The sequence below is a fragment of the Echinops telfairi genome, unplaced genomic scaffold (assembly GCF_000313985.2).
Source record: "Echinops telfairi isolate 266 unplaced genomic scaffold, ASM31398v2 ScPeMD7_7436;HRSCAF=8474, whole genome shotgun sequence".
Classification (NCBI taxonomy): Eukaryota; Metazoa; Chordata; class Mammalia; order Afrosoricida; family Tenrecidae; genus Echinops; species Echinops telfairi.
In genome coordinates this window covers 3465906-3486511 of record NW_022111336.1, presented here as the reverse complement: position 1 = coordinate 3486511, position 20606 = coordinate 3465906, and the positions used below count along the sequence as shown (strand labels likewise).

The window sequence follows — 20606 nt, the reverse complement described above, 5'->3', positions numbered from 1 at the left end:
GCAATGAGAAGACCCTCATAAAGATGCTTAAATTATTGAATATGTTTGCTGAGTGTTTATCACAAACCACAGGGTTTGGGGCATAATTGGCTATAAGAGTCATTAAATAATCTCCTAAAGCCCCCAAAATGGAATATAGAGAGGTAGAAAAGCAAAAGACAACACAGAACCGTTATTAAAATACACAATGACCGACTCCATTAGTTCTGAAGGTAGCTAGAAATCACCTAGGGATCTTATGAAAATTTTGGTTTTGAGTTCTAATCTGGGGTGGGGCTTGAGAGTCTGCATTTAGAAGCTGCACCCTCTTCCGCTCTGTGAACCACACTTGGGGTAGGGAAGACCCGTAATGAACCTGCCCAACCGTTTGGTTCTCTTTGGAAGATGTTGCTAGCTGTTCAGTTTGATGAAGCCAAGGGCAGCCTTCTTACCCTCATCTTGGCTATCAGGTTCTAATGAAAGCAAGTCTTAGAAGCTCCATCGCAAGGGACCACTTATTAGCTGGGTGGCCCAAAACATTCCTACAATCTGGAAAAAGGCACACTGAAGTCACAGCTCTTGACTTTGTTTTTAATTTAAAGCCATTTTATTGGGATGCAACCCATATGTCACACAATAGTTCACCACAATCATATTAAGAAGAGTTGTACAATCATTACCACAATAGGGATTGTAACTATTTTTGTGAAAGATTAGCCTTTTATTTGAATAGAGAATAAGAGATCAACATACATTTTAAGTGGCTACAAAAATGAATATTCATTCAGCTGGAGACTAACTCTTTGGGATGGTAGAAAACCTTATCTTTGAGGAGCAGCTGGTACTTGCAAACTGCCAACCTCATGGTGAGCAGCTCAACCCTTTACCACTGCTCCTACTCCCACGGACCCATTAATCCGGTTTCTGTCTCTTAAGATTTACCTATCCCTCAAGCGGTGCTGCAGGCACTTGGTGCTCAGCCTCCAGGGACCCCGACCAGGGCCCGGAACGGCAGAGGTGAGGGGTCTGCCACCGCTGTCACTCCACTAAGCCTTCTTCTGTCAGGCTCCGTACCTGGCTCCCCAGCACCGCAGTTCCCAAACACTGCAGGCAGCTGAGCTCTTGACTTTTTCGATGCTCCGTTTGGGAGGTGCTTGGTACGCCCAGGCCACGCCCTGTAACATAGTTGTTCTCAAAGTGTAAGGTCCTCCAACCAGAAACCAGTACGCATCCCCTGGTAACTTGTTAGAAATGCAAATTCTTGAAATGGCACTCCACTCCAGTGCACAAACACTCCAGGTGATTTTGATGCAGACTCAAGTTTGACAATCACTTCTTGAGCTGTCAGAGCCTGTCAATCAGCTAATTGAATTCTGGCAACCAAGAATCCAATGAGCCACAGCAGGACCATTTGGACTCTAGCAGGAGCACCATTTCGGTAGATCCACCTCACACCCTGATGACGGAAGGGCGGAAATGTGTCTAAACATTTTGTTTTGTTTTGTTTTGTTTTTTACCGTCCCAATATTTTGTAAACCAGTAATATCACTAACACACACCCATCACACATGAATGAGGCTAATTAATGAACCCCCTGGTGTAATAGGAGCTAAATAAAGCTGAAACACTTCTTGTAGCTGCCACTGGTAAGGCTTTTGGATGAATTGCTAGGCTCCCCCAGTGGTGTGGTGGTGCCATGTTGGGCTGCAATCCACATGGTCGGCAGTTCGACACCACTAGCAGCACCATGGGAGCTTTCTATTCCCAAAGCGACATGGGGTCACCATGAGTCAGCATTGCCTCGATGGCAGTGAATGAGACCATCCCTGGAGGTGAATCTGTGACAGACTACTGACTGCCTCTGCATTGAGCTCTAAATTGTACTGTCCATGGGAGGGCTCCCGGCCTCCCAAGCGTAAAAACGTTTAATATGTGAAGGTATATCCGTAATTAAAAGGCGATAGCAAACACATCCATTTTAAGGTCACAAGTACAGTTTGTGGTTTGACAAATGTCTGCGGTCATATAAGTACCATATCAATCAACACCTATCACATTTGCATCACCCTCAATAAAATTCCATTGTGTTCCTTTTTGTGGACAGTTCCCGAACCCCTTTGTCCCAGGCTCCCGCCAATTTATGGTCAGACCCCATGGGTCAGAGGTACCTGCTTTCAAATTTCATATCAATAGAATCAAACACAAACTGCCCCTTTATGTCTGGCTTCTTTTATCCAGGATGTTTTTTAGATTAATATAGCCTGTTATGTTAACTATAGTTCCTTTATCTTGCAGACTGGCATATCCCGGTGGAACTATATACCACAGCCAACAAGTATTGAACCATTCTCCTATGCATTTGTTTCCAGCTTTTAGCTATTAGGAATGGAGCTGCTCTGAATGCTCACACACATCTTTTTGTGGGACAGATCCTGTTGTGTTTTGGGGAGTAATCATCTAGTAGTGGAATATCTGGGTTGTCAGATAGGTATATGCTTAACTTCTTAAGATGTTGTCCAATGTGATTATACTATGTTTCATTCTTAACAGAAGTTGCTCTGCATCCTCATTAACACTTGGTATTATCAGTCTTTTATTTTTATATTGACTATTTTAAAGTAAATGACAAAAATCGTAACGTTGGGGCTTTTGGGGGGGGGGAGAAAGTTTTTTTTTTCTCTCCTCCCTCTAATTGAATCTCAGATTTCTGTGCTTGGTCTCCATAAATGTCAGAAAGCTAATGCTGCTCTGAGCTGTTTGACTGTGGAATAGATTATGTCCGTTTTCAACCATCCCATTAGAATTGGATTTTTGGATGCCTTGTCTCAGGATCTTGTTCTTTTGTTCATTCTTTTGGTCATACATTCATTGGATCTATCAGTCAGTGTTCTAGCTGCATTAAACCTGCATTTTAAAGGAAGAGGTATACATTACATTCTGGTATATATGACCTAAGTAGACAACAAGTAATTGCCATCAAGGAGCCCTTTGTAGCTGGGTTCCTTGAACATGTGGTATTGGTGGAGGTGGTGGTGGTGGTGTAGTGCCCAAGAGTTGGATCTGACTCACAGTGACCCAATGTACAATAGAATGATATACTACGTGGCCTTGCACTATCCTCACCATTGTTGTTTGAGCCCATTGTTGCAGCTACTGTGTCAATCATTCGTTGAGGTCCTTCCTCTTTTGTCCTCTGTACTTTGCCAAGCATGATGTCCTCCATTACCAATCTACTGGTTATGCATTGGAAAGCTAACTGCAAGGTCAGCAGTTGGAAACCACCAGCTGCTCTGTGGGAGAAAGATGAGGCTTTCTATTCCCATAAAGAGTTATGATCTCAAAATGGACAGGGCCAGTTCTACCGGTCCTATAGGGTCGCTATGAGTTGTAATCAACTCAGGGGCAGTGAGTTTGCTGTTTGCTTTCTATTTTTTTTTGTTTTGGTCTCTCCTGATAACATACAGACATACATACAAACATACATAGAAATGCTAGAAAAGAGATGTAGCAAGGCCAGCCCAGACTTGAGTAAGGGCATCATCTAACTGTCCTCTTAGGTGAGGTGAGGCTAGGGTTCTTTGGGTAGGTGACTAGAAATCACAGAGCCATAGATTTTTGTTACTTGATACTGAATATTGGAATGATTACACCTTATGAAGATAAATGCTTATTTTCACCTCAGTTCTATTTTTTACAAATACACCGCATCCGTACACACACGTTGGGTAAGAAATGTTCAGAATATTAACAATGTATATCTTTGTATTATGAGATTATGAGTGCTTATTTGTTTTTAGATGTGTCCTTAATTTTGGAATTTCACACAGTGCATACGCATAACTTAAGTAAACGGGGGGGGGGGGTGTTCTAGTGCCACTTGATAGTTTCCTTAAGTTCCGACCGCTATTTCAGGTGTACGTTCCTTATTCTTTGTCATGCGTTGGATCCTGTGTGGCAAAGACACACTCTAATAGAATTGGGTTGCCATCTAGAAAAGAAAAATACCTGGCCTTCTTGTCCCTCTTGGGAACAAGGACTAGACGAGTGCCCTGCAGGCGAGGCCACACTAGCCTTTCACAGAAGTCTATTTTCATGATTGTCAAAGAGCAAAGGGAAGGGTGTCCGCCCTCCACGCCCCCGTTCTGCAACCTTTTCTTTTTCTCTCCCCACATCAACAGGATTTAACTTTCCAAAACTTGGAGCTTAGACAAGGTTGTGATTCCCCCCAACCCCACCTGCTTTTATTGTTGTTGGCAAATCATGAGGGGTTTTTATTTGTACTGTCTGATGAAATAACAAGTGATTTTGTGTCCCCCCTCCCCTTCTTCTTTTCCTCAGCTGACCTGAATAATGTCAGGTTCTCCGCTTATAGGACTGCCATGAAACTCCGAAGACTGCAGAAAGCACTTTGCTGTAAGTATTAACTAATCCTTGATTCTCTTGGGAGTTTTTATGTGCTCGCAGAGAAAGTCGATGGGTATCATTTGAACTTGGAAAGGGATGCCAGGACTGTTACAAGTTCATTGCAACATTGGGGAATTCTTTCAGGTGTCTCTGGCCTCATGTTTACCTTAACAATTTTTTTCACATTGCCTAGAATCAGTCTTCAGCTGATGCTGAATGGGTAGGATATTTATCATAGTTATCCTTCTGTTTACACAGCTAGTGACTTAGGCCTTGATCTTGGTGAAATTTGAATGATCTCCCCTGATTCTACCCTTGCAAGAAACCCCATAAAGATTTCCGGCATTGCAAACCCTAGATAGGTCACTCTGAGCTGGACTCTGCTCAATGACAGTAGATTTGGGTTGGGATAGTCTTACCCTTGCCAGGGAAAGAGGGCTATCAGCTCTGGTAAAGAGGTACAGCTTGGGAAACCTCTTATTGACTTGCAATGAGTTTGAATCAACTTGATGGCAGTGGGTTTAGCTTTGGTTGGCTCTGCCCATAAAGGAGCCCCGGTGAGGCATGAGGTCAGCATCAGGATGCAGACCAAAAAGACAGTGGCTTGAACCTATTAGCCCCTCCCTCCATGGGAGAACGATGAAGCTGGACACAGAGTTACTGCCTTAGAAACCTATGGAGCAAGCAGTTCTACTGTGCTGTACAGAGTGTCTATGACTCGGAATCAACACAGTGGCACGGGGTATTTGGGAGTATTCTACCTTTTTTTCTTTTTTGTTCAAACTTCAAACTATGCTTGGTATTCAGAGACTGTAACTGCCTTACTTAAACCAAAGTGCAGACATGTGTGGTCCATTGGCTTGAATGGTAACATTTAAATGAATGTTCTGATAGAAGACAGATGACAGGCTTACTTTGCTGCACTTGCCAAACATATCTCTGTGGGAAGATTGAACGGTGTGATTCAGCGATTTCTTTTCATTCCTGCTTTATCTCAACCCAGTGTCATCAGCAGAGTGGGTGACAGTGTAGTAGTAGTCTTTTGAGTTCCCATGTACCTTGCTGGTCATGAGGCTAGCTGATAGGAACTGTCCTTATCGTGATGGAAATTAGACTGTAACGAGAAGATAGGCATGGTGACCATAGAGTTTGGAAACCCAGAGAAATGTACACAGTGTCATCAAGGCCAGCCACAATCTGTAAAAGCGTAAGATAGGATTCTCTCTACCTCCTAATTTTATGCACAGACAATTTCAGTGTCATGTATGTATGGCATACACGAGAACAGAAAGTTGGGGAGAGGGCGGTGGTTTTATAGCAGGTTTGAACAAAGAATTTCTCAGACTGAGAATTCCAAAAGGATAGCATAAGAGAATTGTGATCAAGAGAAGCAAACGGTGTGGAAACGTGGAGTCTAGAGAAAGCAAGACCCATTTAGAATCGGAAGGCACTTCAAGATAGATAAAGCCCTGAGCCCCAGAGTGGGACTATGGTAGGCTGGAGAGAGAAGCCAGAGGCAGACTGTAAAAGGCTTTTCAAACTCGTTAAAGGAATTAGAGGTCAGTGGGGAGTGAATAGAAGGGCATTAGTCAAGGGATGACGTGGTTGGATTTTCATTTAGAATGACTATTCTGGCTACGGAGCCAAGCTTGGCTTGGGGTATTGTGAGACCGATAGGCAAAAGACCTTGATGCAGTGATGTAAACCAGCCACCCAGTGGACTAAACTAGCAAAGTAGGAATAGAGGCAAAGAAAATGGAAGAATGCTTAGGAGGGAGAACTGACAGGCCTTAGTGCATGAGGCACGCAGGAGAAAGATACGAACCGTATTTCGGAAATGATAAGAGGAGGTGTATCCAGGAGAGTAGAGAGTGAATAGAAAAGGGAATTTCGGACAGAGAAAGAGCCAGCTACCAAGGGGATGGCAAAGAAAGGGCCAGAGTGGGATAAGTACAGTCCCCCGAGGTTATTGTGCCATCCGCTACAGGAGGGGCACGAGGGGAGGATTTTCCCTTAGGGTCCAATATTGCTGAAAGGTCAGGAAGTTGGAGAAAGTGCCCATGGACTACAGAGATGTTCAGTAACTTTGGTGAAAGTGTAGACAAGATGAGGGTGGTGCAGTAGGCTTAATAATGAATCAAAAGTGGGGACAGAGAGACAATTCTTGTCGAAATGTCTTTGCCAAGAAGAGTGAAGAGAGGTGGCCGTTAGCCAAGGAGTTGACAGTGTAAACACAGACTCGCACCTGAGAGACATTTGGGTATATTTAAGGGACTATGAGAATCAGAGTGGGTGAGACTGAAAGTGTTGGTGCAAGAGGAGATTAAAAAAAAAAGTGGTCACATGATCCAGAAGCCAAGAGGAAGAAGAGATGCCGCTCTTGCACTGTAATGGGCAGGGCAGAGTAAGGAACCTGCGCTGCCTCAGTGCATTTCAGACACCCAGTGGCAGGCAGGAAGGTGAGCAATGGCCATCTAAAGTCTTCCACTTTCTGTGAAGTTGGAGAAGAGCGCCTGCGCTGAAAAGAAGAGGGGGAGGTTGAGAAATAGCGTGATGGAGTCTGGAGCCCCGACTGAGTATTTACAGCCGTGCCAATCAGCAGAGCTCCAGAACTGAGGATTTGAAAGAGAGTGGTCGAAGGCATACTGATCCCAGTCCCTGTTGGGTAGTGGAAGGGGGAGGTGCTTAGATGGAAGTTGATAATTAGGAGGTGGAGGTATTGAGAGAGAGAGGTAGTTCAGAGAGGCAGATGAAGAGATAACAGTAGAGGAACTAGAGGCACTGGATGTCCAGAGCATCGGATAGTTGTATTTTATTTCAAGGAATCAATACTTCCAGGTGATTAGGTCGAGAATAGAACATTTGAGTGCGTGACAGAGATGGCAGAGGTGTGAATTTTGGTGGAAGTCATCCAGAATTAAGGACCAAAATTGAGGAAGAGAGAAAGGACCATGATTCTTAGGGCTGTGTGAAGGCCAGCAATAAGGTGGTCAGAAATACTAGTAAGTCAGGTGGCACATGGCGCTTTTACATAGAGTGATGGAGCTGAAACACCTCCTGCTAGTGGGGTTCTTTGAGAGAGTAGGCCTTGCCCTTTCTTCTTGGTGTTCCCAGTGCTTAGCAAAGAGCCTGGCCTAAGTAGGGTACAAAATGTTCATGCAAAGTGAATTCATGAATGAATGTAAAATTCAGGCCTCGGTAACTTATAGCGTATAGTCTGAAGCTATCATTTTCAGCTCTATAGCTGCCAAGTTTTAAGTGGTTTTACAGGCTCCGCATGCTTAGGAATTCCTTAGAGACTTTTCGATGTACCATAGCTAGAAAGAGGAATTTTGGAGTGTGGCGGAGGTCGGAGCATAGAGACTGCCTCTTTTTCTTTTCCTGGCCCTGTCCTTTCTCACATGTACTGCCTTCCTTTGATTAAAGGGGAATTATGAACTGAATTTTAAAAAAATGCTGTACAACATTCCTTTGAGATCCTAAAAAGGTCAAACAAGATAATCAGATGTTCCTGAGGCATACGATGAAAAAGCACAGAAATAGATGAGGTGGAAAACCTTTGAATTCCATAAGGTTCCTCTTGGTTGTGTAGTTAGGCATTATTTGATTCTCCAGTTAGAAAAATAATTATATTCACCTATTAATTTCTAACTAGCAATTCAATTTCTGTTAAAAATTTTTGATAAGTATTGAAGAGTTCTAAGATTACAAGAAAAAACCTTAGCTGTTTGGGGTTATAACCTTGGGCCAAAGTGATGGCTGTACATTTTCACTTGTAAACAGATTTAAATTTTTTTTTTTTAATTTTTATTTTTTTAAACATTTTATTAGGGGCTCATACAACTGTTATCCCAATCCATACACACATCAATTGTGTAAAGCGTATTTGTACATCATTTCTCAAAACATTTTCTCTCCATTTAAACCCCCGACATTAGGTCCTCATTTTTCCCCTCCCTCCCCGCTCCCCTCTCCCACATGAGCCCTTGATAGTTTATAAATGGGTATTTTGTCATATCTTGCCCTGTCCAACTTCTCCCTTCACCCACTTTTCGGTTGTCTGTCCCCCAGGGAGGAGGTCACACACAGTTCCATGTAATCGGTTCCCTCTTTCCTACCCATTCTCCCTTTACCCTCCCTGGTAAACAGATTTAAATTATCAGCATTTCCTTTCTGAACAGGCCTTTTCTCAAATGGGAAAAAAATCAGGTTGTCCAAAATTAGAGTGTGTTTATCCAAATTAAGTACTGATTTCTTAAGGATACTGGGAGAGTTCATGCACAGTATGAAGAGAGAAGAAATAGTTCACCAATCCTTTTAGTAGTGAAGACATTGCTTACTCAATAGATGATTTGAGAATTTTCTCTTAAATTTATAATTGCTTATTTAATTTAATGACTTTTCATCATTCCTATGCCTGTAAAGCTATGATAAAGAGTTATTGTCTCTGGTTCAGGCAAATAAAACTTGCCCTGGCTAGCTTTTAAGAACACTTACTAACTCTTATTTTATTGAAAATTATCGATGCTAGCTTCCGGATGCCAGTGAAGGCCTTGAGTTACAGGTGCCTTAAAAGGTATTCAGGCCTACTTGTCTTAAGCACTCAATCTTATTTTTCCCTTCATCTTCAAAGCTTCAATATTGTCTGAAACAGAATAACACAATTTTATCCACCATGGAGAACTTGCTATTTAAGTCAAAAGCATCATTGTTGGCCTATATTGTCCCCTGGTTGTAATCAGTTTAATGGTGTGTGACTCCATACTGCCTTACAACCAACTGAATGAAAATGAAACTCTATAGAAAAGCAGAAATAAAGAGATAATCTTGGTAAAATGGAGTTATAAGCTGGTGCCTATGGCCAATATTCCATTTACCTATACAAAGAAGCTACTTCCAGCCCTTTCTTCTCCTTCTAGTTTCAATGAGATCTCCTAGGTGTGTGGCTTCTAAAATTAAAAATATAGCCAACTTCTCCGATAGTAGGAATAAAAATGCAAACAAGTGTATTTAGTTTATAAGTGTGTGGTGGGTTGGAGAAAGCCCAAACCAGAGGGCTAAATATACTGCAATTGATAAATGTGACGAATACTCTACTGACATAAGAAAGAGAACAATTTGCCTCTGTTCAGCAACTAAATCTCATGTTAGAGATATTTTGTACAGCCTGGAGTCATCTGAATAAAGTCACAGCTGCCAGACTCACCCTCACCACAACAAACCAAGTGACAAATTCACTCTCCTCTCAGTAAACACACCGTACCTTTTGATAGTGCACGAAGGATTGTGTGAGAGAGTTCAGTTGCTAAAGAAGACTCACAGGACGCACAAGAACACGGCTTACAAATCTACAGTTCAGAGCAGGAAAAAGCCACAATAAGGCAACAGCATTAAAAGCAGAATATGGATCACAGCCGCAGCATGAGGTCATAAGAGGCCAGTTAGAACCATTTCTTCCCTCCATCCCCCAAATTGACTTTTCTCATGTACCATGTATTATTTCTCATATAGGTTACAAGGCCAGCCCTCTGTTATTTTTGAATTCAAAATGTCTTGAGGATATAGCCAAGCTTATTTTCTCTGTACTCATCATTTGATAGATATCGGCTTTCAAAGAGGGCGAGATTCCTGCTCAGGCCCATCTGTCCCTCAGGGGAAGTACTGTACTTCTGTTTAGAATGTCTTCAGTACACACGAGTTACACACTAAGGAAAGAATAATTGACCCTCAGTCGTGGTGCTGATGCTGGTAAACTCATTGCCATCAAGTGAATGCTGACTCATAGCAAGCCCTCTGTGGGTTTCAGAGACTGTCACTGTTGACGGGAGTAGAAAGCCCAGTTTCTTTTCCTTGGAGTTGCTGATGGTTTTAAACTGCCAACCATGCAATCACAGACCAAAGCATAACCAATATACCGCCAAGCTCTTTGATTCTGCTGAAGAACCCCTTATAGGTTCCATGTCTCAGTTGTCAGTCTTAGATGCTTGCCATCTTCATCTTTCCTCCGATAATTAGGCCTTTCAAGATTTCTATTTACCACAAGCACGTCTTTTTCCTGAGTTCGTATTTTCTCATTAAAAACAAATTCTAGGTCTTGGTAGAGACTGTTGGAACTCCTGAAACTATAGCCCTTAGATACTCTTTAAGCCTGGAATGAAACTCACCCTTGTGGCTCAACATTCAGCCAAACAATTGACTTATTAGGTAAACAGTATCACCAGGAATATCATCTTAGAATAATCAGTTCTATGTAATAAAACACAAAAGCAGCATTTGCCCAGGGATAAAATCTCCTAAAGTAGGAAGGCATACGAGAAGGACAGATGGCAATGGTGAACACAGAGAGGAAATGGAAAGAGTGCTGTGACGTTGTGGGGAATAAAATCAACATCACAAATCAAATGTGTATGAATTGTTGAATGGGAAACCAGTTTGCTCTGTACACTTCCACCCAAATCACAATAAAAAGGTCCACTAAAGTAAATAAGAAAATTTTAGCTACTCTGGTATTCAGAACCCAATTCCTAATTTCACTAATGGTTTTGTCAGGTGTCATTGGGTTGGTTCTGACTCATAAAGGTCCGATGTACAATAGGACAAACACCACCTGGTCTTGCTTCATTCTCATTTCTGAGTTTAAGTCCACTGCTGCAGCCACTGTGTTAATCCATCTTATTAAGAGTCTCCCTTTGTTTTGACGAACCAAGCATGAGGGCCATCTCCAGGACTCAATCTCTCCTTGTGATATAACATATTTCAAAGGCATCAATTTCTTTTGAGTGTTTCATATTCATTGTCTAGCTTTTGCATATGTATGAGGTGACTGAAGATATATTGGTTTGGGTCCAAACTTCCTTAGTCCTCAAAGCAACATCTTTGCTTGAAAACCCATTAAGATCTTTAACAGCAGCTTTATCCAGTGCAATAAGTTGTTTGATTTCTTGTTTGATCGCTGCTTCCATGGGTGCTGTGTCCAAGTGAAATGAAATCCTTGACAGCTTTAATATTTTCCTCATTTAACATTATGTTGTCTATTGATCCATTTCTGAAGATTTTTATCTTCTTTCTCTTGTGGTGTGATCCATCCTGAAGACGGTAGTCTTTGATAAGTAAGTGCTTCGTGTTCTCTGTCAGCAAGCGAGACTGTGTTATCTGCACTTGCAGGTTGTTAACGAGTCTTCCTCCAATCCTGATGTCATGTTCTTCTTCATACAAACCAGCTTCTTGGATCATTTGCTCGGCATCGATTAAGTATGGTGAAAGGATACACCTCTGATACATACCTTTCCTGATGATAAACTACACAGTCTCCCCTTATTTGCTTTCAACAGCTGCCTTTCGGACCATGTACAAGTTCCTCGAGAGAACGATGAAGTTTTCAGTAATTCCAGTTCTTCACAATGTTATACATCATTTTTAATAGTCTACAGTTAAATGCCTTTTCATCTTTCCAATAGTCTCTGCTTCCACTCAATATTCAGCTGAAATCACCCATGAACTCCCTCATTGTCTGAGTATGACTTTAGTTTCTGGCAGTTTTTTGTCAATGGGATGCTGCAACTATTTAAAAATTATCTTCAACAAAATCTTATGTGCATGTCATAGTAATGATATTGTTCAATAGTTTCTCGTGGTGTTGAGTCACCTTTGGAATGGGCACAAATACGAACCTCTTTCAGTCAGTTGACCAAGTAGCTGTTTAGCAAATTTCTTGGCACCTATAAGGGTACACCTCCAGCACTGCGTTTGTTTTGTGAAACCTTTTCATTGGTTTTCTGTCAATTCCTGGAGCCTGGTTTTTCGCCAGAGCTTTCATTGCTTATTTGACTTCTTCCTTCAATGCTGTCAGGTCTTGATCGTATCTCACCTCCGGAAATAGGTGAAGATCGACCCATGCTTTTTAGTGGTCATGTATCTTTCTGCATTCCTCCCATCTTTTGTTGGTGCTTTCTGTGTCATTTCAGTAGTTTGTCCTCTATGATGTTGCACCTTGAAGCTTGGAGTTTCCATCAGCTCTTTCAGCTTGAGAAATACTGAGTATGTTCTACCTTTTGGGTTTTCTCCTTTCAGGTTTTTACATCTTTTTATAATACTCTACTTTGTCTTCTTGAACCACCATTTCACATCTTCTGTTCAGCTTGAAATAGTGTCTTTCCTTTTAGCTCCTCTATGTTCAAGAGCAAGTTTCAGAGCATCTTCTGACATCCGTTTTGCTGTTCTTTCTTTCTTGTCTTTTTAATGACCATTTGATTTCTTTATGTATGATGTGATTGATGTCATCCCACAACTTATCTAGTCTTATGTCATTAGTGTTCAATATTCCAAATCTATTTGTGAGACAATTTCTAAATTCAGGTGGGATATGTTGAAGATCATACTTTAGGTCTTATGGATTTATTTTAATTTTCTTCACCTTCAACTTAAACGTGCATATGAGCAATTTATTATGTTTCACATTTGTCTCCTGGCCTTGATCCCAGTGATTATATTGAGTGTCTTCATTACTCCTTTCCACAGATGTATATGATAGGATTCTGTATATTCCATCTGGTGAGGTTCTTGCATATAATCTCCACTTTTGTTGTTGAAAAAGGCATCTGCAAAGAATAAGTCATTAGTCTCACAAGATTCTGTCACATCTCCAGTGACACTTCTAATACCAATCCTTTCCAACTGCTGATCCTCCTCTGTTGTTGCCAGCCTTCTAATCACTAGTAATTATCAACATTGAGGATGTTTGATCAGCTTCAGACTGCAAGAGTTGATAAAAAAATCCCCCCCCCCTTTCATATTTGGCATTTGCGCTTTTGCATAAAGTTTAAAGATAGTTGTATGAACCGGTCTTCCTTGTAGGTATGTGGATATTATCCTATCACTGATCACATTGGACATCAGGATAGATCTTGAGATGTTCTTTCTGATGATGAATGCAATGCCACTCTTCAATTTGTCATTTCTGGAATGGAAGACCATCTGATTTTCCAATGCAAAATGGCCAATCCAGCTTATTAATGTCTGGCATATCGATCTTTATGTGTTTCAGTTCATCATTTTCCAACTTATGATTTTCCTCGATTCATACATTCTCCATTCCATGGTCTTGATTAGTAATGGCTATTTGCAACTGTTTCTTCTCATTTTGAGTCATGTCCTATCAGCAAATGGAGGTACGGAACACTTTCCTCCATCAGTGTCCGAAATGTCGACTGCCATGGGGAGAGAGTCCTTCGTTAATCGTATTGGGAATATCTTCCCACCTGAGGGACTCATCTTTCTGCACTGCAGCAGACAATACTCAGCTGTTGATTATAAAGCTTTCAGTGGCTAATTTTTTCATAAGTGGATGGCCAGGAACTTTTTCCTAGCCTGTTTTAGACGAAGAGATTGTGCCTGTGATCGTTAGGTGCCATAGAGCTGGCTCCGACTCACCGAAACCCTATATACAACCGAAGGAAACACTTTGGCTGAAGCCAGTTGTTGTAACCACTGTGTCAGTCCATCTCCTTGAAGAGCTGGCCTTGCACTTGAGCAAGTATGATTTCCTTTTCCAGGGACTGTTCTCTCCTGACGACATGTCCAAACTATGTGACACAAACTCTCACCATCTTCACCTATAGAACCCCTTAATATTCCAACCCAAGGTTTGATTTTCTTTATTCACTATTTTCAACTTGAGAAAAGCTTTCAGATTTCTTTCTCCAGATTTTTGCATATTTGATCATAATTCTTCATTTGTCTCTCAAACTGCCCTTTGCTAATCACAAGGTTTTTCAGTGGCTAGGTTTTTCAGAAGTGAACTGCCATGTCCTTGTTCCTAGTCTGTCTTAATCTGGAAGCTCTGCTGAAATCTGTCCACTATGGGACATCCTCCTTGATATTTGACAGGCCAGAAGCATAGCTTCTATTATCACAATAATGTGCAAGCCACCACAGTATGACACTCTGATGTAAGCGGTAGCTAATTTTCCTAAAGCTTTCTTATTTCAATACCGTTGTCACTGAATCCGAGTACCTTTAATATAATTAGGAAATAAATGTGAGAAGCAAAAATAGTGAGCTGCCCAGGCTGCACTCGTAGGTCTGAGTAACTTGATACTACTGAGTCAATTCCAACTCCCAGTGACAGAGTGGAACTACCCTGTAAGGTTTCAGAGACTGTAAACTTTCATGGAAGCAGGCGGCCACAGTTTTTGTTCTGAAGAATGACTCAGTAGGTTTGAACTACCGATCTTTTCGGTACCAGCCAAGGGCTTACCCACTACACCACCAGAGCTCCTTAGATGACTAGTAGCAACTCACTGCTATCCAGCCAATGGCAACTCATAGTGACCCTATAGGACAGAGTAGAACTGCTCCTGTGGGTTTCCAAGACTGTATCTCCTTATGGGAGAAGAAAGCCTCATCTTTGTTCCTCGGAATGGCTCGTGGTTTTGAAAGGTGGATCTTCTGGTTAGCAGCTACTGGGTAACCACTATGCCACCAGGGCTCCTAAGATGTCACCAGGGTAGGTACTCCTAAAATAACTTTGATTTGGGTATGCCACAGAAATTTCCATTGCCATCCACATTGACTTTCTGGCTTTTCAATATCCGGAATGTAACCCCACATTGTACCTTAATTATTCAATGACCTAAGTGTTTCAGTTGCCCCACCACCCTTTTAAGGCTTTCTTCATGACAGATGAGACGCGCAATATATAACTTACCATCTCCTCAAGCCTAGCTTAAACTTTCCTCATCGCAAAATGGTTACACAATGTTCAGATGATTATCAATCAGTGTTCTCCAGACTTGAACAGGTAAATATTCCCACAACGTGCTTCCCAACACAAGACTTTGATAGCAGAAGTATCCTAAGCACAAAATGTCGCACTGATATTGTTCCATGTAGTCATACCTAGGTGGCAGCAATAGTTAAATACTTTGTTAACTGAAAGCTCAGTAGTTCAAGCTCACCCAGCCACCCTGCAGGACCAAGATCTAGCAATCTACTCCCATAAAGCTTATGGCCTAACACATTCTATCATATGTGGTCATTATGACGCAAGAATGACTTGTCAGCAACTTAACACCACCAGTCAGAATTCTCATCTCATTATCCAATGAGACTTGCGGGTCGGCTGCTTATCCTACTCAGTTCTTGAAAAAAGGAAGTTTTGGTAAACAGAATCCTTTTTCCTAACAGGCATCTTGAGGCCAAGAGAAAGGAGCATATTCTCTTAGTTTAAGCATCTCTCCGTTATTAGGTGCCATTGAGTTAGTTCTGACCTATAGCGACCCCTATGCACAACTGAACGAAACACTGCACGGTTCTGCGCTATCCTCGCTCTGTCTGAGTTGCAGTCACCGTGTCAGTCCATCTCACGGAGGGGTTTCCTCTTTTTCATCGCCCCTCCACTTTACCAAGCATGATGTCCTTCTCCAGAGACTGGTTTCTCCTGACAATATGCCCAACGTATGTAATATGAAGTCTTGCCATTTTTGCCTTTAAGGGGCATTCTGGGCCTAACTCTTCCTAGACAGACCAATTTGTCCTTTTAGCTATCGCGGGTACTTTCAGTATTCTTCTCCAGCACCACAATTCGAATGAATGTATTCTTCTTATTCACTGTCCAACTTTCACATGTACATGAGGCGAATGAAAATATCATAGCTTAGGTCAGGTGCACCTTAGTCCTCAAAGTCACATCCTTGCTCTTCAATTCTCTAAAGAGTTCTTGGGCAGCATATGCTACTGAATGCAACATGTCTTTTCATCTCTTGACTGCTGCTTCCATGAGTGTCTCACCAAGGACCAACGTTATGCTAAACTTCCTCTTTTCCTACATAGATAGTCCAAACCTGCTCACCTGGGTAGGTCTCATGCAGAACAGGTAAAAATCATCCATGTTGCTGTTAGCAATGATAAACAATGATAATAATATGGAACTAAGAGCTACATATAAGCACAAAAAAATCACTTCCTTTCAGAGCTCTGTGCCATGTAAATGTTTTAGCAAAACCACTTATGTCAACTCTGGGCCCTCTGAACTGAACCCATACAGTACATATGAGTGTGTCAAAGTATGTTGGTGTATCATTGGCTTTCTTGCTGTGCCTTTCTACTGTGCACAGAAAGGGTGCGATATCAACAAAAGTCTTGGTGGCAATTAAATTGACCTTATCTATGTGCTCACCTCTTTTCAGTTCCTTAGCGTGGACTCTTTATACCTCAATAACACAAAGCAAAGCAAACACATTGCTGTGGCAATGATTCGGATTCATTACAGCAGTACAGGACAGAGCAGAACTGTCCCACAGGGTATCCAAGGCTATGAACCTTAAAAGCAGCAGCTGGTGGGTTTGAACCACGGACTTATCAGTTTGCAGGCAAGCACTTAACTGCTGTGCCACCAGGGATCCATAGATGCCAAAACAGAAGTCTTTTAGAAAGTGTTCTGTGAAAGTAGAATTCTGTTTGATGTGTTTGTTGGGGGAAATGTGTTTTCCAATCTTCTGTGATGGATAGTTTTTGTGTTTAAATGCATCCGGTTTTAGCAGAGCACAGTGCACTATATTTCTCTCCTAACTATGTCATCTTCTGCTCCTGTTATTTCAGAGCAATTGCTTTATTTCCCTCTGAACCCATTTATATTCCAATGTTTTTGTCTGTTCATGTGTTACCCATTCACCTGCACAGAGATCAGAGTGAGCCTAATATAAAAGCCATGCTGTTTTGCTCTCTGTGCCCCTGCCCCCTTTCTTTCATCCTAATTCCTTGGGTAGATTAGTGTAAAAATCCTCACTTCTAGGGAATGGGATCTTAAAAGTGAATGAGCTGCCATCTAAGATGCAACTATTGGTCTCTCCCTATCTGGAAGAAAGAATAATAAAGAAAATTAAAGACTGCAGGATTCAATTAGTCCGTAGGACTAATGGATCACATAAGCCACAGCATTCACTGTCCTGAGATCCGAAGAACTTAGGTGGTGCCCAGCTACCACTACCATCCTCTCTAATCAGGACCACAGAAGCTACTGGACTGAAGTAGAGAAAATTGTAGGGGGCAAATATATTTTTTAAAGGATCAGACTTACTTGTGTGAGAGAGATGAGTGGAACCCCCGAATCTGTGGCCATTAGAAACCTCTTTAAACCTATAACTGAACTCCCCCTTCAAGATTACCTTGTAGCTAAATAGATAGTAAAAAATAGCACCCATAAAGAATGTGCATCTCAGACGAGTCAGCCAAAAGAGACACCAACAGGGTAGTATTGTCCCAAACACAAAATTTAAAAGACAGGAAGGAGCACAAAAGATGAGTGAAAGGAAATTGGGAGCCTAGAGAAGAAGTGGGATGAAATGCTGTTACATTGAGGGGATTGTAACTAATGCCATGCAACAAAATATGCATACACTGCTGATGGGAAAACTAATTTGCTCTGTAAGCTTTCACCTAAATCACAATAGACAAAACTTAGAATTAAAAAGTCAATAAAAATGTCACTTGTTAATTATTTATCCTTGGCTTGAAAGCAAAGTATTTATAAGGACTAAAGGACAGTAACAAGAAAGAATAAAAAGAGAATGACACAACTGTTTATAAACTCACTAACTCACTGCCATTGAGTCGATTATGACTCAATGGTGACTATAGGACATGCTAGAACTGCCACTGTGAGTTTCCCAAACTTCATTTTTGAAACTGTAACTGTTTACAGGAAAAAGAACCCTCATCTTTCTCCCTCCTCTGAGCCGATGGTGGTCTCAAACTGCTACCCTTGCACTTATTAGCCCAATGTGTAACCACTGCGCCATTGAGTCAATGTTGACTCTTGGCGAGGTTTCTGAAACTAACTGTTCACGAAAGTAGAAAGCGCAGGCTTGCTTCTGAGGTGGTTTCTAGCTGCCAACCATGAGAATCGCAGCCCAATGCGTAGCCACTATGCCACCAGGCCTCCTTAAGCTCTGCATAGCTTCCCTTAATTTATAGACACACATGATGACAATAGTGGTGTTAAGGAGAAATCCATTCTTCTCTGAAACTGTATGCTGTGTTTCTTTCTTTCTTTTTAAATTTAGTAAACACATGTTTTCGTTTCTTTTTTTTAATTTAAATTTTATTTTATTGGGGGCTCTTACAGCTCATCACAATCCATACATATATCCATTTTGTCAAACAGATCTGTACATATGTTGTCATCATCTTTTTATTTTTTATTATTGTTTTTAATCATTTTACTAGGGGCTATTACAACTCTTATCACAATCCATACATACATCAATTGTGTGAAGCGCATTTGTTCATTCATTGCCCTCATCATTCTCAAAATATTTCCTCTCCACTTAAGCCCCCCGGGCATTAGGTCCTCATTTTCCCCTCCCTCCCTGCTCCCCCCTCCCTCATGAGCCCTTGATAATTTATAAATTAGTATTTTGTCATATCTTGCCCTGTCCGACGTCTCCCTTCACCCACTTTTCTGTTGTCCATCCCCCAGGGAGGAGGTCACATATAGTTCCTTGTCATCAGTTCCCTCTTTCCTACCCATTCTCCCTTTACCCTCCCTGTATCGCCACTCACACCACTGGTCCTGAAGGGATCATTTTCTTTCTACTTGAGCCCATGGCATCAGCGCCTCATTTTCCCCCCTCCCTCCCCCATGTCCCCTTGATAATTAATAAATTCTTCTTCTTCTCTTTTTTTCATGTCTTACACCGCTGTATCCTTTCACCCACTTGCCTGCTGTCCGTCCCTGTGCTGTGTTTCTAAATGTTCTCACCCACACTCAAAATTTTGACCTGTGGGTAATAGAAGAAGAGATCATCTTTTGTCTTCACACCTTCCTCCCTTCGGTCTCCCACACCCGGCCTTCCCCTTCTCTCGACCTTCTGCTTCCTTGCATTATTATTTTTTCATTCTTTCTACTACCTGACTTCTCAAACCAGCTTCCCAAGCTATGTTCCTTCCTGCCACTTTAAGCACATTGCTGTCTTCCCTGAAGAGAGGTCATTTCTTATCTTTAGAGTGGTTTGAAAGCAATAGGAGAAGGGGCTTTACATCAATGAGATGAGTGCTAACCATCTGCCATTGAGTGGACTCTGGCTTATGGCAACCCTATGTGTGTCAGAGCGGAACCATGCCCCGTAGGGCTTTTCCAATGGCTGAGTTCTCTGAATTAGATCACTAGGCTTTTTTCCCAAGGCACCTCTGGGTGGACTCACATCTCCAGTCTTTGGTTAGCAGCCAAGTTTGTTCACTATTTATCCCACCCAGGCCCTCTAACCAAACACAAGTTCTTTACTATCAAGGTGATTCTGACTTAGGGTAACCTCATTTTACAGAGTAACCTCATATCTCACAGTTGTGCTCTATGGAGAACAGCTCCATAGAGGTTTTTGGCTATCTTTTTTTTTTAAACTCAAGAATATATATTGAACTAATTTCCTGTACAAAACAAGTTTCAACTTACAATGATGACATTTAATTGAGTGACTATTAAGCATTTATAAAGGCAAGAAATTGTAGCCTATCATAAGGATAAAAAGTCAACCAATCAAAACTCATCCAGAACTACTAGGATTAATAGACAAGGGCGGGCATTAAAATAATTGTTGTTAGGTACAATCAACTCATCGTGACCTTGTGTGCAATAGAGCAAAATACTACCCAGTCCTGCACCATGCTTCCAATTCTAGCTATGTCATTATCTATTGAAGACTGACTATCATTTTTTCCCTTTAAATCATTTTATTGGGGGCTCATACAATTCTTATCATAATCCACACATACATCCATTGTGTCAAGCATATTTGTACATGTGTTGCCATCATCATTCTCAAAACATTTGCTTTCTACTTGAACCCCGGTCCATTATCTTTTTTTTAAATTGTTTTACTAGGGGCTCACACAACTCCCATCACAATCCATACATACATCAACTGTGTAAAGCACAACTCTACATTCATTGCCCTCACCACTCTCAAAACATTTGCTCTCCACTTAAGCCCCTGGCATCAAGTCCCCATCTTTCCCCTCTCTCCCTGCTCCCCCCACCCCATAAGCCCTCGATAATTCACAAATTATTATTTTGTCATATCCCGCCCCGTCCAACGTCTCCATTCACCCACCTCTCCATTGTCCGTACCCCAAGAAGAGGGCCACGTGCAGATCCTTGTCATCGTTTCCCTCTTTCCAACCCACTCTCCCTCTACCCTCCCAGTATCGCCACTCACACCACTGGTCCT

General features: G+C 41.7%; 1 protein-coding gene across 4 annotated transcripts in view; it reads left to right on the top strand.

The window, feature by feature from the left end:
* DMD (dystrophin) overlaps positions 1 to 20606 on the top strand; it is a 2430848-nt gene that overhangs the window by 2313554 nt on the left and 96688 nt on the right. For all 4 annotated transcript variants that reach the window (XM_045298663.1, XM_045298661.1, XM_045298660.1 and 1 more), the window contains one exon: positions 4318 to 4392. In XM_045298663.1, coding sequence (XP_045154598.1) covers positions 4318 to 4392 — 75 coding nt within the window. The remainder of the gene's footprint in view (positions 1 to 4317; positions 4393 to 20606) is intronic.